This window comes from Plectropomus leopardus, chromosome 6 (genome assembly GCF_026936395.1).
Source record: "Plectropomus leopardus strain MGB_pleo_1.0 chromosome 6, ASM2693639v1, whole genome shotgun sequence".
Lineage (NCBI taxonomy): Eukaryota > Metazoa > Chordata > Actinopteri > Perciformes > Serranidae > Plectropomus > Plectropomus leopardus.
This window is the reverse complement of record NC_142181.1, coordinates 321428-334286: the sequence shown is the minus strand read 5'-3', so window position 1 is coordinate 334286 and position 12859 is coordinate 321428. Positions and strand designations below refer to the sequence as shown.

The following is a 12859-nucleotide window of genomic DNA, read 5'->3' as shown; positions in this document are numbered from 1 at the left end:
GTCTCTGTCTCTGTCTCTCTGTTTCTGTCTCTGTTTCTGTCTGTCTCCGTTTCTGTCTGTCTCTCTGTCTCTGTCTCTGTCTCTGTCTGTCTCTCTGTCTCTGTCCTCAGAGCTGGCGGAGCTCCCTCTGGTGCGTCTCGACTTCTCCTGTAACAAAGTGACGTCCATCCCCGTCTGTTACCGTCAGCTGACGCAGCTGCAGACCATCGTCCTCGACAACAACCCTCTGCAGACCCCACCTGCACAGGTACACACAGGAAGTGACATCATCTGCACCCAGTCAGAGGCTGTTTCCACTCCAGCTCAGTGTGTGTGTGTGTGTGTGTGTGTGTGTGTGTGTGTGTGCGTGCGTGCGTGTGTGCAGATCTGCATTAAAGGGAAGGTCCACATATTTAAGTATCTGAACCTGGAGGCCAGTAAGACGACCCCTGACCTCCCAGAGTACGACAGACGACCTCTGACCTTCAGCTCCTGGTCTGAACTTTTATTTATTGATTTACTGATTAATTGATTGATTGATTGATTGATTGATCTCAGTTTGAAGTCTTGTTCTCACACAGAGGGAATATATAATCAATGACTCCATATATAAAACCAAAGCTTTATTTCCCTTCATTTTGTGGGAATTATATATATATATATGTATACACACAAACACACTCACATATATATATATATATATATATATATATATATATATATATATATATATATATATATATATATATATAAAACGTCCTCTGTGTGTGTGTGTGTGTGTGTGTGTGTGTGTGTATGTGTCAGTGTTGACGAGCTGTATCCTGGGCGTCCGTACGGAGCGTTGGACTCTGGCTTCAACAGTGTGGACAGCGGGGACAAGAGATGGTCGGGTAATGAGGTGAGACGCTCTCACGCAGCGTGTCCCGTCCTCTCTCGTGTGTGTGTGTGTGTGTGTTTGTGTGTGTGTGCGCGCTCACTTCCTGTCTGTGTGTCCAGCCCACAGAGGAGCTGTCAGAGCTGCCGCTGAGAGTCGCCGAGCTCAGCCGTGAGCAGAGACACCGAGCAGGAGGAGCAGGAGGAGCAGGAGGAGGAGCTCTGCTGGCTAACGGCACTCGTGAGTCCGTCATGTCCACAGTTAGGACACGTTAGTTAACCCTTACTGACCGGTTCCACATTTTGAATAAATGTAAAAAACACGTGGGCTTGTAACACCACGAAGAAGAGCTCGACAGTTCATCAGAAATCAATCAAAACCGACATTCAGAGCCTCCAAACAACGAGAGCTCCATTATTTTGGTTAGTTAGGAATTCTGTTAACCCTGTCTCACGCCCTGTCTCACGCCCTGTCTCACGCTCTGTCTCACGCTCTGTCTCACGCTCTGTCTCACACTCTGTCTCACACTCTGTCTCACGCTCTCATGACATCGAGGAAACTCTCACGCCAAAACACAGCGAGGGCAGAAGTGTTGAACAATCATGTAAAAAAAGTGAAGGTCTTTGACTGTCGAACAGCTGAGTGTTTGACAGCCACAGCATTTCATCATGGCCGATCAAACAGCTGATGGTCCGACAGCAGCGCAGTGAGACAGACAGACAGAGCGCAGCTTCTCCTCACAGCACCAAAGTGTCTGAAACAGACACATCTGCAGAGGTGAAAGTGACTTCTTTAGACTCTACAGACGACTTTGTGTTAGTTTCAGCTTTAATCAGACTTTGGATGAATTATTTAGAAACAGCAGGACGCATCGCTCCGTGTCTCATCCGGCCGCTCGCGCTGAGCTCTCATTATTATTACCAGGGGCAGATGTTATGTTTTGGGGGCCCGGGGCCACAAGCACATGAGCTTATTTTCAGCCTTTCTCTAACTGTGAATGTCGGCCGACAGTAGGCCGAGTAGGCCGACTCAAAAGTTTTTAATTCCTGAGTAAAATGATTAACAGCACAGAAGTTTGACAGAAGCTGAAGTCAGAGTCCTGCAGTCAGGAGAGGTTGGCCTATTATCAGCACAATGTGCTTCAATTTACCTGAAGTTTGTTTCAGATGGAGCTTTTCATTTTTATATAATGATGGAAAGTTTAATAAATAATCAGTCATATGTTTATTACACTCCAACACACCTCCTTTTTTAAATTCTTAGATAAAAACATCAGATTATTTAATGATGATATTGAGCGTCAAGTGAACTTCGAGGGCAACAAAAAGCAAAAAACAAAATAATTATTCATTAATCATAATCAAGGTAAAATGTTCATTTAATCATGATTTTGATTTGAAGTCATATTGCTCAGCTCTTCAATGAAGGAAAACATGTTACAAGAATAAAGAGACATTAGTCAAAACCAGGGCGTCTTTGGACTTGAGGACACGGGGGGGGTTAGGAAAAAATACACAACCGAAATTTTAATAATAATAGCAAAACATTTTATTTACAGAGCGCTTTTTAAGGTACTCAAAAACACATTACAAAAGTTAAAAAAAGAACAGATAATTGAATAAAGTAAAATACACACAGCATTTAAGAAAACCCAGAAGTTTGGAAGGCATATTTTCTTTAAACATTGTGGTAATTATTAGGGATGTCAACATCTACACGTGTAAACGGGTACACGGATAACAAATCATAACCGTTCAGAAAAATCAATAACCGTTTACACGTCATTTTTTCCTCTCCTCCTCCTCGTTCATTTCTCACCAATAGTATTTTTAGGGGTGATAATGTTGCCTGAAAGCTTAAGATAATAACATTAACTAACTATACACTTAAATGTTCCCACTAATGCAGTTATCCGCATACATAATAGATGCACAGGTGGCAATGTTACGTTGATATTAAAAAAAAAACGCAGCCACAGCCAGTGTCACGTTACTTCAAGTTGACTCGGGGCCGCACGGACAACAAGCAACAAGCGATGAACAAGCGGAGCTTAAAAAAATATATTGTACAAAAGTGAGCAATAGTTAAAACAATGATTAAAAAAGAAGGTTAAACCTTTTCCAGCTTTCACTTGTACGTTTTCTTGTCTGTCAAAATTGATGATTTTATTTTCAACTCATTTTACTTTCTGTCATAAGTAGGTCTAAGCCTTAAATGGTGAGATGGATTGCCTACTTTTTAAGTTCTGTTCGCTGAATAAACGTTTCTGTGCGATAACTAACTACTGGAATGGCTTTGATTTAATGAGATTAGGAGGTATTTGAACGGAGACAGAACCATCTAGTGGTTATATAGCGCAACTGCGATAGAAAAAGATCATAAATTGTGTAACCGGGTACACATCGGTTAGACGTCCCGTTTACACATGTAGAAAAAATTGTAAAGGTTGACACCCCTAGTAATTATTTTCTTTTAAAATGTTTTGTGATTTTAAACATTTTTGGCAAAAAATCTTTCTGTAATTTTTTCCCCATTTTTTCTTTAAAGGTTTTTGTTTACATTGTTTTTATTTTTCTTAGACTTAGACACGTTTATTTATCCCACTTGTGGGAAATTAACTTGTTTTTGGCAAAAAAATCGTTCTTTTTGGGTAATTTCAAATTTTTTGTGATTATCTTTTTCTCAAAAAACATTTCCTGTTTTCTTTTCCTTCCAAAATCTATGGTGACTTTTAACAAAAACATTTATTCCAAACCCTTTCTTTAAAATGTTTGCATTTTTTCTTTTAAGGTATTTTTCATAATTTTAAAACATTTTAGCAATTTATATTTCATTAAAATTTTCGTCTTTTTAATTATTTTGGGCAGTTTTGTTAAATTTGTTTTTGTGGTTATTTTACTGAAAACAAAATCTGGCGATGTTCTTTTTCTCTAAAAATGTCCCCTTTTTTTAAATATTTGGTGATTTTTGAAGGAAACTTTTGGGTTTGGAAGGAATGCTTTCTTAAAGAATTTTGGCAATTTTCTTTTTTTTTTCTATTTAATCTTTTTTTTTTTGTTTAGACGTTGACTCGGAGCAGATTGACTTCATCGATTCCTGCGTGGGGGAGGAGGAGGAGGAGGATGGGAGGAGTCGAAGAGGAGGACGGGACAGCGCCAGCCTCAGCTCGCAGTTCATGGCCTACATTGAGAAACGCATCACCAGAGAGGTAAAGAGCTCCGCCCCCTCACCTGAGCTCACCTGAGCTCACAGTTCCAGGTGTGCTTTATTTTATAAGGCTCTGTGTGACTTCCTGTTTGTGTGTCCAGGGGTCGCCAGTCAAAACCAGCTCGAGGACAGAAGACACGAGGAGACACAACAGGTACAATAATTCTACATTTTACTTTACAGCAGTGATACTCAACCTACAACCCGGGGGCCAAATCTGGCCCCTGATGGGACCCCTTGTGTGTCTCCCCAACTGTTTACACCCCCAGACAGAGGACACAGCTAAGACACTAATGTCCTAAAATACTACAAATGTCTAAAAAAATCACAAAAATGTCCTGAAATCGTGGAAACATCAAAAAATCAGAGAAATGTCCTAAAGTCTTAAAATGTCCAGAAATCCTTGAAATATCCTAAAATCCTAAAATGTCCTGAAATCGTCCAAAAATTCTGGAAACGTCCTAAAAGAAGCATATAGGGGCCGCTGTGACGGGCCCTCGGCCTGCTGTCGTTGTGTAAAGAGGCCCCCAAACTGAGCAGGTTGAGTGTCTCTGATGTAAATGAAACTTTTCGGACAAAACAAAAGAAAAAGTCAGAACTGCTGACTGTAAACAACCTCTGACCTATCTCAATTCCTGTCTCTGTCCCTGTCCCTGTCTGCCCCCCCCCCTCTGTCTGTCCCTCTGTCTCTCTGTCCTGTAGGAGTGTGGTTGATGGCGTTACAGCGCCCTCTGCAGCACAGAGTCAGGTAACTCCTCACTCCGTCTGATTCAAACCTCACTGATGATTTCTACCGTCTTAGCTGGTAGAGTGTCCTGTAGCTCAGCTGGTAGAGCGTCCTGTAGCTCAGCTGGTAGAGCGTCCTGTAGCTCAGCTGGTAGAGCGTCCTGTAGCTCAGCTGGTAGAGCGTCCTGTAGCTCAGCTGGCAGAGCTTCCTGTAGCTCAGCTAGCAAAGCGTCCTCTCACTCAGCTGGCAGAGCTGGCAGAGCGTCCTGTAGCTCAGCTGGTAGAGCGTCCTGTAGCTCAGCTGGTAGAGCGTCCTGTAGCTCAGCTGGTAGAGCGTCCTGTAGCTCAGCTGGTAGAGCGTCCTGTAGCTCAGCTGGCAGAGCTTCCTGTAGCTCAGCTAGCAAAGCGTCCTCTCACTCAGCTGGCAGAGCTGGCACAGCGTCCTGTAGCTCAGCTGGTAGAGCGTCCTGTAGCTCAGCTGGTAGAGCGTCCTGTAGCTCAGCTGGCAGAGCTTCCTGTAGCTCAGCTAGCAAAGCGTCCTCTCACTCAGCTGGCAGAGCTGGCACAGCGTCCTGTAGCTCAGCTGGCAGAGCGTCCTGTAGCTCAGCTGGCAGCAGAGCTTCCTGTAGGTCAGCTGGTAGAGTGTCCTGTAGCTCAGCTGGCAGAGCGTCCTGTTGCTCAGCTGGCAGAGCGTCCTGCAGCTCAGCTGGTAGAGCGTCCTGCAGCTCAGCTGGTAGAGCGGGTGTGTACCTAATGGCAGATGTATTTGTTGAAGTTGTCGATGTATTATCACTCTATGCATTGATGAGCAACATTTTATTTTTGTGTTTCTTAATGTTTTCTCGTGCAACTCTGCTTTCATGTCCACCAGAGCTGAAACTCTGTAAAGAGAGTTTGAATCTTAAATGTTTGAAAAACTCCTTAAGAACACCTAGGAGCAGTGCGGGAACACTGAAATATTTATTTCAAACTCAACCTTTCCTGTTTGTGCTTCAAAATAAAAGCCCTTTGACAGTGTCTCAGTGGACAGTGTCTCAGTGGACAAAGTCTCTTAGGCAGTGATGACTGTCAGCAGAGCTGCCGCAGAGTTGTCAGTAGAGCCGCCGCAGAGCTGTCAGCAGAGTTGTCAGTAGAGCCGCAGCAGAGCTGTCAGCAGAGTTGTCAGTAGAGCCGCCGCAGAGTTGTCAGCAGAGCCGCCGCAGAGTTGTCAGTAGAGCCGCCGCAGAGCTGTCAGCAGAGTTGTCAGTAGAGCCGCCGCAGAGCTGTCAGCAGAGTTGTCAATAGAGCCACAGCAGAGCTGTCAGTAGAGCTGTCAGCAGAGTTGTCAGCAGAGCCGCAGCAGAGTTGTCAGTAGAGCCGCAGCAGAGCTGTCAGCAGAGCCGCAGCAGAGCTGTCAGCAGAGTTGTCAGTAGAGCCGCCGCAGAGCTGTCAGCAGAGCCGCCAGCAGAGCCGCCGCAGAGCCGCCGCAGAGCTGTCAGTAGAGCCGCCGCAGAGCTGTCAGCAGAGTTGTCAGTAGAGCCGCAGCAGAGCTGTCAGCAGAGCCACCGCAGAGTTGTCAGTAGAGCCGCCGCAGAGCTGTCAGCAGAGTTGTCAGTAGAGCCGCAGCAGAGCTGTCAGCAGAGCCGCCGCAGAGTTGTCAGTAGAGCCGCCGCAGAGCTGTCAGCAGAGTTGTCAGTAGAGCCGCCGCAAAGCTGTCAGCAGAGTTGTCAATAGAGCCACAGCAGAGCTGTCAGTAGAGCCACAGCAGAGCTGTCAGAGCTGTCAGCAGAGTTGTCAGTAGAGCCGCAGCAGAGCTGTCAGCAGAGTTGTCAGTAGAGCTGCCGCAGAGCTGTCAGCAGAGTTGTCAATAGAGCCACAGCAGAGCTGTCAGTAGAGCTGTCAGCAGAGTTGTCAGTAGAGCTGCAGCAGAGCTGTCAGCAGAGCCGCCGCAGAGCTGTCAGTAGAGCCGCCGCAGAGCTGTCAGTAGAGCCGCCGCAGAGCTGTCAATAGAGCCGCAGCAGAGTTGTTAGTAGAGCTGCTGCAGAGCTGTCAATAGAGCCACAGCAGAGCTGTTGGCGAGATGGAGATGCAGATGGAGCAGCGGCAAGCGGTCAGAGGTTTTCTGTGATGTTGTGAGGATGGAGTCGTTTTTTAAACCGGGGGAAAAAATATCTGTACGACTGGAGAGACTATCGAGTACAAATCCAGGCTGCTCATATCTGTCTATCTGTCTCTTTGTCTCTGTCTCTGTCTCTGTCTCCGTCTCCGTCTCCGTCCCTCAGAGAGGAGGTGCTGTAGGTTCAGGTGGAGTGGAGAGGATGAGGAGGGAGGCTCAGCTGGCGGCTCTGAGGTACGATGAGGAGAGACAGAGGACTCGGTCCCTGCAGAAAGACTCGGCGTCCAGCTTCACTAAGGTATGTCCCCCTGATGACGTTACCATGGTAACACACTCAGTTTGATAAATATGAATCATTCCTCTGATGTTGAAGTCACTTTCAGTGAGGAGCGCAGTGTGACTCGTTTACTCCAAACTCAAAGCTTTAGACTTGGGACTTGACCTCTGACTTGTCAGTCCTGACTTTGGACTAGATTGCGAAGACTCGAGACTGACTCGCAGGGTTCGGACAGACATGAAAAAGGAAAGTCATAGAATTTGCGAATACCATTTTGCATTTTATGACGATGATAAATGTAAAATAAATAATCTTTAAAAACACCCTTTAAAAGAAAAAAAATGCAAATTTTACTCAAAGTTTGCCATATATTTTTGAATGAAAAAAAGCCCACATTTGCTCTTTAAAAATTATCAAAAATGAAAACATTTTGTTTTAGCAATCTATTTTTTCTTTAAAATTTTATTCCAAAAATAATTAAAAGAAAATTGCCCACATTTTCTTTAAAAATTGTCAAAACTTTCAAGACAGAAAATCTCAACATTTTTTCTTTAAAATTGCCAAAAAAACATTTAAAGAACAAAAAGGCAAAATAAAAAACAGAAGTCCCTCCTCAGTGCTTAAAAAATTATTTGACATGCGTCCCTCTTTTTGCAACCTCTCCCCTCTCATAAATAACAAACAGTTCCTACGTTATATCTAAATATTAAGTTCTAATCCTGTTCTGAATTCATTGTTTTATTAAATAATATATTTTAAAAAGCTGTTTACTTGTGATGAAAAGGAGATCTGATGAGGACAATCAATGGTGGTTAAAAGCTGACAGTGAAGATGTTTCTGCTGGAAGACTAACTATCATTTTTGTTGTTGTTGTTGTTTTTCAGCATAAAGCAGCTCAGAATCCAACAAAGTCCAGTCCAGACCACGAGGTGAGACACACACACACACACACACACACACACACACACACACACACACACGCACACACACACACACACACACACACACACCATGGACCCCTCCACTGAGTCACTGCACAACCATCACATGACCAGACAGAGTAATAATAACAGAATTTTTAAAAACACATCACATAAAAGCAAGTTTACAGAGTCACTGAATATATCTAAATAAATCTGCTTCAGCAACAGCAGCTCCTAAAATCAAAGCTCTGTAAAGGAGTTAAATTCATTACTTTAAAAAAAAAAATCATCCTTAATTGGTAATAAAATATCTTAAAACAGAGATACTCAACTTACTTTGCTTTGAGGCCTTTTTTTCAAAATGACAGGATTTTAGGACATTTGTAGGATTTTAGGACATTAGGGTCTCAGCTGTGTCCTCTGTCAGGGGGTGTGGGGGCTCATTTTGATGCTGTTTTATGCCCTGTGGCACCTTATTGATACTAAAAGGACAAAAACAGTTCACTGTGTGAATCACTTTATATTTATTGTTAACTAGAAAATGGTTGGGGGGCCACAAAGGGCCCTATCAGAGGCCAGATTTGGCCCGCTGGCCATAAGTTGAGTATCACTGTCACGGTATTAAAATGTCTTAGATCAGTCTTTCAAAACTTCTCAGAGAAACAGTAAATCACAAAAATCACAAAAATCACTACAGACCCAAAACTCAGTGTGTGGACAAGAAACACAGAGGAAAAACTCTGTACCTGTGGAGACATAGACATACTATGTGTCTTAGCCCCGCCCCATCCCATGTAGGCCACACCCCTCCACACGTTTACCCTCACCTGTCTGTCTTTACCTGTTTGTCTGTGTGTGTGTGTGTGTGTGTGTGTGTGTGTGTGTGTGTGTGTGTGTGTGTATGTGTGTGTGTGTGTTCAGAACGTCTACCCTTCCAGACGCTCCACCCACACAGATGACTCCGCCCTCTTTGTGGTAAGAGTTTGGCCACGCCCCCCAAAAATCTACTAACAACTTAAAATATAAAAAACTGATGTTCATCATTCAAATTTATGTTTGATCACCAGAAACTGTACATGAGAATGGAACATTTCCTGTGACTATTTCACAATAAAAGCCTGCAAAAAGGTTCATGTAAACCTATTTAATGTTCCAATTTAGCTGTGAGACAAGAAAAGAGCTCAAGGTATCAGAGGAAGTCAGCTTTATTAAGGGCTGGTCCATGGCAGGCCTGAGCCAGCCCTAACTATAAGCTTTTGTTTTAAGTTTATTCATCTATTAAGAGCTCTGTTAGTGAAGTGAATGATTTTTCAGGGCGGAGCTGAAACATTGATCACAGTATAAATCTGAATGATTTTAATCAGCTGGTTTCCTCTAACTGACAGCATGAACACACCTGCCACTTATTCATCATCACTCCATCATTCTGTCACCACAACCCACAGACCCTCCGTCCTCCTGCCAGTCCTCCTGTCAGTCCTCCTGTCAGTCCTCCTGTCAGTCCTCCTGTCAGTCCTCCTGTCAGTCCTCCTGTCAGTCCTCCTGTCAGTCCTCCTGTCAGTCCTCCTGTCAGTCCTCCTGTCAGTCCTCCTGTCAGTCTTCTTCTTCGTTGGTGTGTGAGGTCTGGTTCAGGTGGCGTTTTAAACAAACATCTGAAACTGCAGGATTTTCCTGCAGACTGACAGAGTCCTGTGGGTGAGCGCTCAGAGTGTGGAGCTGTGTTTACTGTTTGTTTTCATTTCCTGTGTTTGCTGTTTGTGGGCGTGTCCCCCCACCATGCTCAGGTGAGGGCGGGACTTTATGGATAGGTAGCGACCAGGTGCCAGACATAACACTCGGCAACGCTGCCCGCCGGAGCTGTGAGTGTGCGTCTCTGAGCTTTTGTTTTTTATTTGGGTGAACAGGTGTTACAGATGAGGGCAGCCACTCAGCTGCTGCTCAGCTGCAGCTAATCAGCTGCAACTGCTGATCTGCAGCTAATCAGCTGTTGCTGCACTGAAACTGAGTCTGGTTTCTGTTTTTAGCAAAAATAAACAGTGAAGGGGGTCTCTTGTTATTATAGTTAAAGTTATTAAAGTTATTATAATTATTATAGTAATTAATGAAACAACAGGAAACAGGTTTACACAGAGGATGAGAGCTGATGGGAACAATGTCAAAACATTGTGCAGTTTCAATGAAAAATGAAGACAAATAAACTTTAATCCAGATTTTTGTGATTTAAATAAATATGAAACATTTTCATGTTGAAAATCAGAAGATTTATAATTGAAACTGAATTTTTGATCCAACCAGGAGGTACAAACTGAATCTGCTTTCTGGACTAACTTTTCTTCTTATTCTCTGTCTTTACCTGTCCTTTTTTATTCCTCCTGTCCTCAACTTTCATGTATTTCTCTTCTTTTGTCTTGTTATTTTCTTCTTGACTTCACTTTCGCTTGAGTACGTTCCTCCACCTCCTTTCTGCCTCCATGTCTGTCCCTGTCTCTGTCTGTCCCTGTCTCTGTCTGTCCCTGTCTCTGTCTGTCCCTGTCTCTGTCTGTCCCTGTCTGTCTGTGTGTCTCAGTGTGTGCTGGTGTTTGACTTTGACTCGGAGACCAACACTATAAAGCGTCCACTCGGACTCATTGATGAGCTGATTAGAATTTGGTGGTCAGAGGTCAAAGGTCACCGTGACCTCATAAAACAGATTTGTGGAGGCACACAGGGGAGTGTGCGGCGAGTTAAACTGCAGCAGACGAGGTTCTCTGTCAGCACAGTTACCTGTTGATCCCTGTCAATCATAACTGCAGCCCCGCCCCCAGCTCTTACCAGCCAATGGCAGCCTGACACCGACTTTGATTGTCAATGACAAAACAAAACAGTGTGTGTGTGTGTGGGGGGGGGCGCTTGGTGGCTCAGTACATAGAGCAGCGCTCCATATACAGAGGTTGTATCCTCGCTGCAGTGGCTGCAGGTTCGATTCTGGCCTCGGCCCTTTGCCCACCCCACCCCCCACCCCCATGCTCAAGCTGTCCTGTCCATTAAAGGCAAAAAAGCCCAAAAAATAATCTTCAAAAAACAAAACAAAAAATGAAAACTGTGTGTGTGTGTGTCAGATGTCTAACAAGTCCTGTGTTGTGTCTCTGCAGGGGGAGGACAGAGCTGCTCTGTCTCCAACAGGTGAGGTGACTCCTTAATGATTCGTGTTCTTCCTGTTTGACCTGTGGGACTCTGACCAGGTGTTTTTTTCTTCCAGCCAATCAGTCGCCTTCCTACCCCTCAGGGGGCGTGGCTTCCTGTCGGACAGCCAGTCAGAGGCCGGAGAGCTTCCTGTTTCGTCTGGGACAGAGAGAGGAGAAGAGGAAAGGTGAGCTGCGGACAGGTGAGCTGTGGAAACATGTGGACAGGTGTGGACAGGTGAGGACAGGTGTGAACAAGTGAGTTATGGGCTGACAGTGTGTGACTCCTGCTGTGTGGTCTCCAGTTGAAGACAGGTGAAGTGTGATCAGGTCAGATGTGGACAGGTCAGGTGTGGACAGGTCAGGCGTTGACAGGTGAGGTGAAGACAGGTGAGGTGTGATCAGGTCAGATGTGGACAGGTCAGGTGTGGACAGGTCAGGCGTTGACAGGTGAGGTGAAGACAGGTGAGGTGTGATCAGGTCAGATGAGGACACGTGAGCTGACAGTGTGTGACTCCTGCTGTGTGTGTGTCTCCAGGTGAGGCTGCTCCTCCTGCGGCTCAGGAGGCTCCTGCTGCTCCTCCTCTGGTTGGAGAAGATGCTGAGCTGGTGGAGCAGCTCCGAAAGGTTGGTCTTCCTGCTGCTGCTTTCCCTGAATCTGCTCTGTCTAGAAACACACCTGTGGCTCACCTGTCACCTACAATAATAAGAAATAAATAATAAATTTAATTCTCTCAGTTTCCTCCTCACTTAAGTTTTATTAATATTTTATCACATTTTGTCTCAGAGGGATTTTATTAAACCTTTAATTCATGTGTCACATACACATATAAACACACACACATATACACACACACGCATATATACACATATACATATATATATTTTTTGTACACTTTTTTGTACATTTTCACTTCAAGTGGTAAATGAATAAGTGAATAAACCTTGAAAATGTGATGGAGATCAGAATTGAGCGCAGTATTTTCCTCAGAAAAGAGAATCGGTGTAAATGTCTGTGTGAGGGGGCTGACTGTGAAAAACGATCTGATGTTTCATGTGCAGAACATCGAGGCTCGTCTGAAGGTGACGCTGCCGAGCGACCTGGGAGCCGCTCTGACAGACGGCGTGGTGCTCTGCCACCTGGCCAATCACGTGAGACCGCGGTCCGTCCCCAGCATCCACGTCCCCTCCCCCGCTGTGGTGAGTCCAGATTATTATTATTATTATTACATGATGCTATTACTATTATTTTTTAAATTTATATTATAATTATAATAATAACAGTAATGATAACATTATTATTCTTACATTATACTATTATTATTATTATTATTATTATTGTCACTAGTATTATATTATGCAATTTCTTTTATTTTTTTTAATTTATAGCATTATTGTTGTTGTTTTATAGATATGTTATTATTATTTTCATAATTATATTTATTATTATTATTACGAGGACTCACTGTTGGTGTTTTTTTTTTTTTATAATAACTCTGGCGCTCGATCCGTGTCCTGCAGCCTAAACTCACCATGGCCAAATGTCGACGAAACGTTGAGAACTTCCTGGAGGCGTGTCGCAGGATCGGCGTTCCACAGGTAAGTCCCACACATCAC

At 44.1% G+C, this 12859-nt stretch overlaps 1 protein-coding gene across 4 annotated transcripts in view; it reads left to right on the top strand.

The window, feature by feature from the left end:
- Nucleotides 1–12859, top strand: part of lrch3 (leucine-rich repeats and calponin homology (CH) domain containing 3) — a 30388-nt gene that overhangs the window by 5163 nt on the left and 12366 nt on the right. For 2 of the 4 annotated variants that reach the window (XM_088078387.1, XM_088078385.1), the window contains exons 5-19: nt 111–247; nt 365–474; nt 784–877; nt 976–1093; nt 3916–4061; nt 4162–4214; nt 4763–4808; nt 7048–7179; nt 8043–8087; nt 9003–9056; nt 11213–11243; nt 11320–11445; nt 11781–11869; nt 12305–12442; nt 12764–12841. In XM_088078387.1, the coding sequence (XP_087934513.1) occupies nt 111–247; nt 365–474; nt 784–877; nt 976–1093; nt 3916–4061; nt 4162–4214; nt 4763–4808; nt 7048–7179; nt 8043–8087; nt 9003–9056; nt 11213–11243; nt 11320–11445; nt 11781–11869; nt 12305–12442; nt 12764–12841 (1397 nt within the window). The remainder of the gene's footprint in view (nt 1–110; nt 248–364; nt 475–783; nt 878–975; nt 1094–3915; nt 4062–4161; nt 4215–4762; nt 4809–7047; nt 7180–8042; nt 8088–9002; nt 9057–11212; nt 11244–11319; nt 11446–11780; nt 11870–12304; nt 12443–12763; nt 12842–12859) is intronic. The other 2 variants (XM_088078386.1, XM_088078388.1) reach the window with 2 other exon arrangements.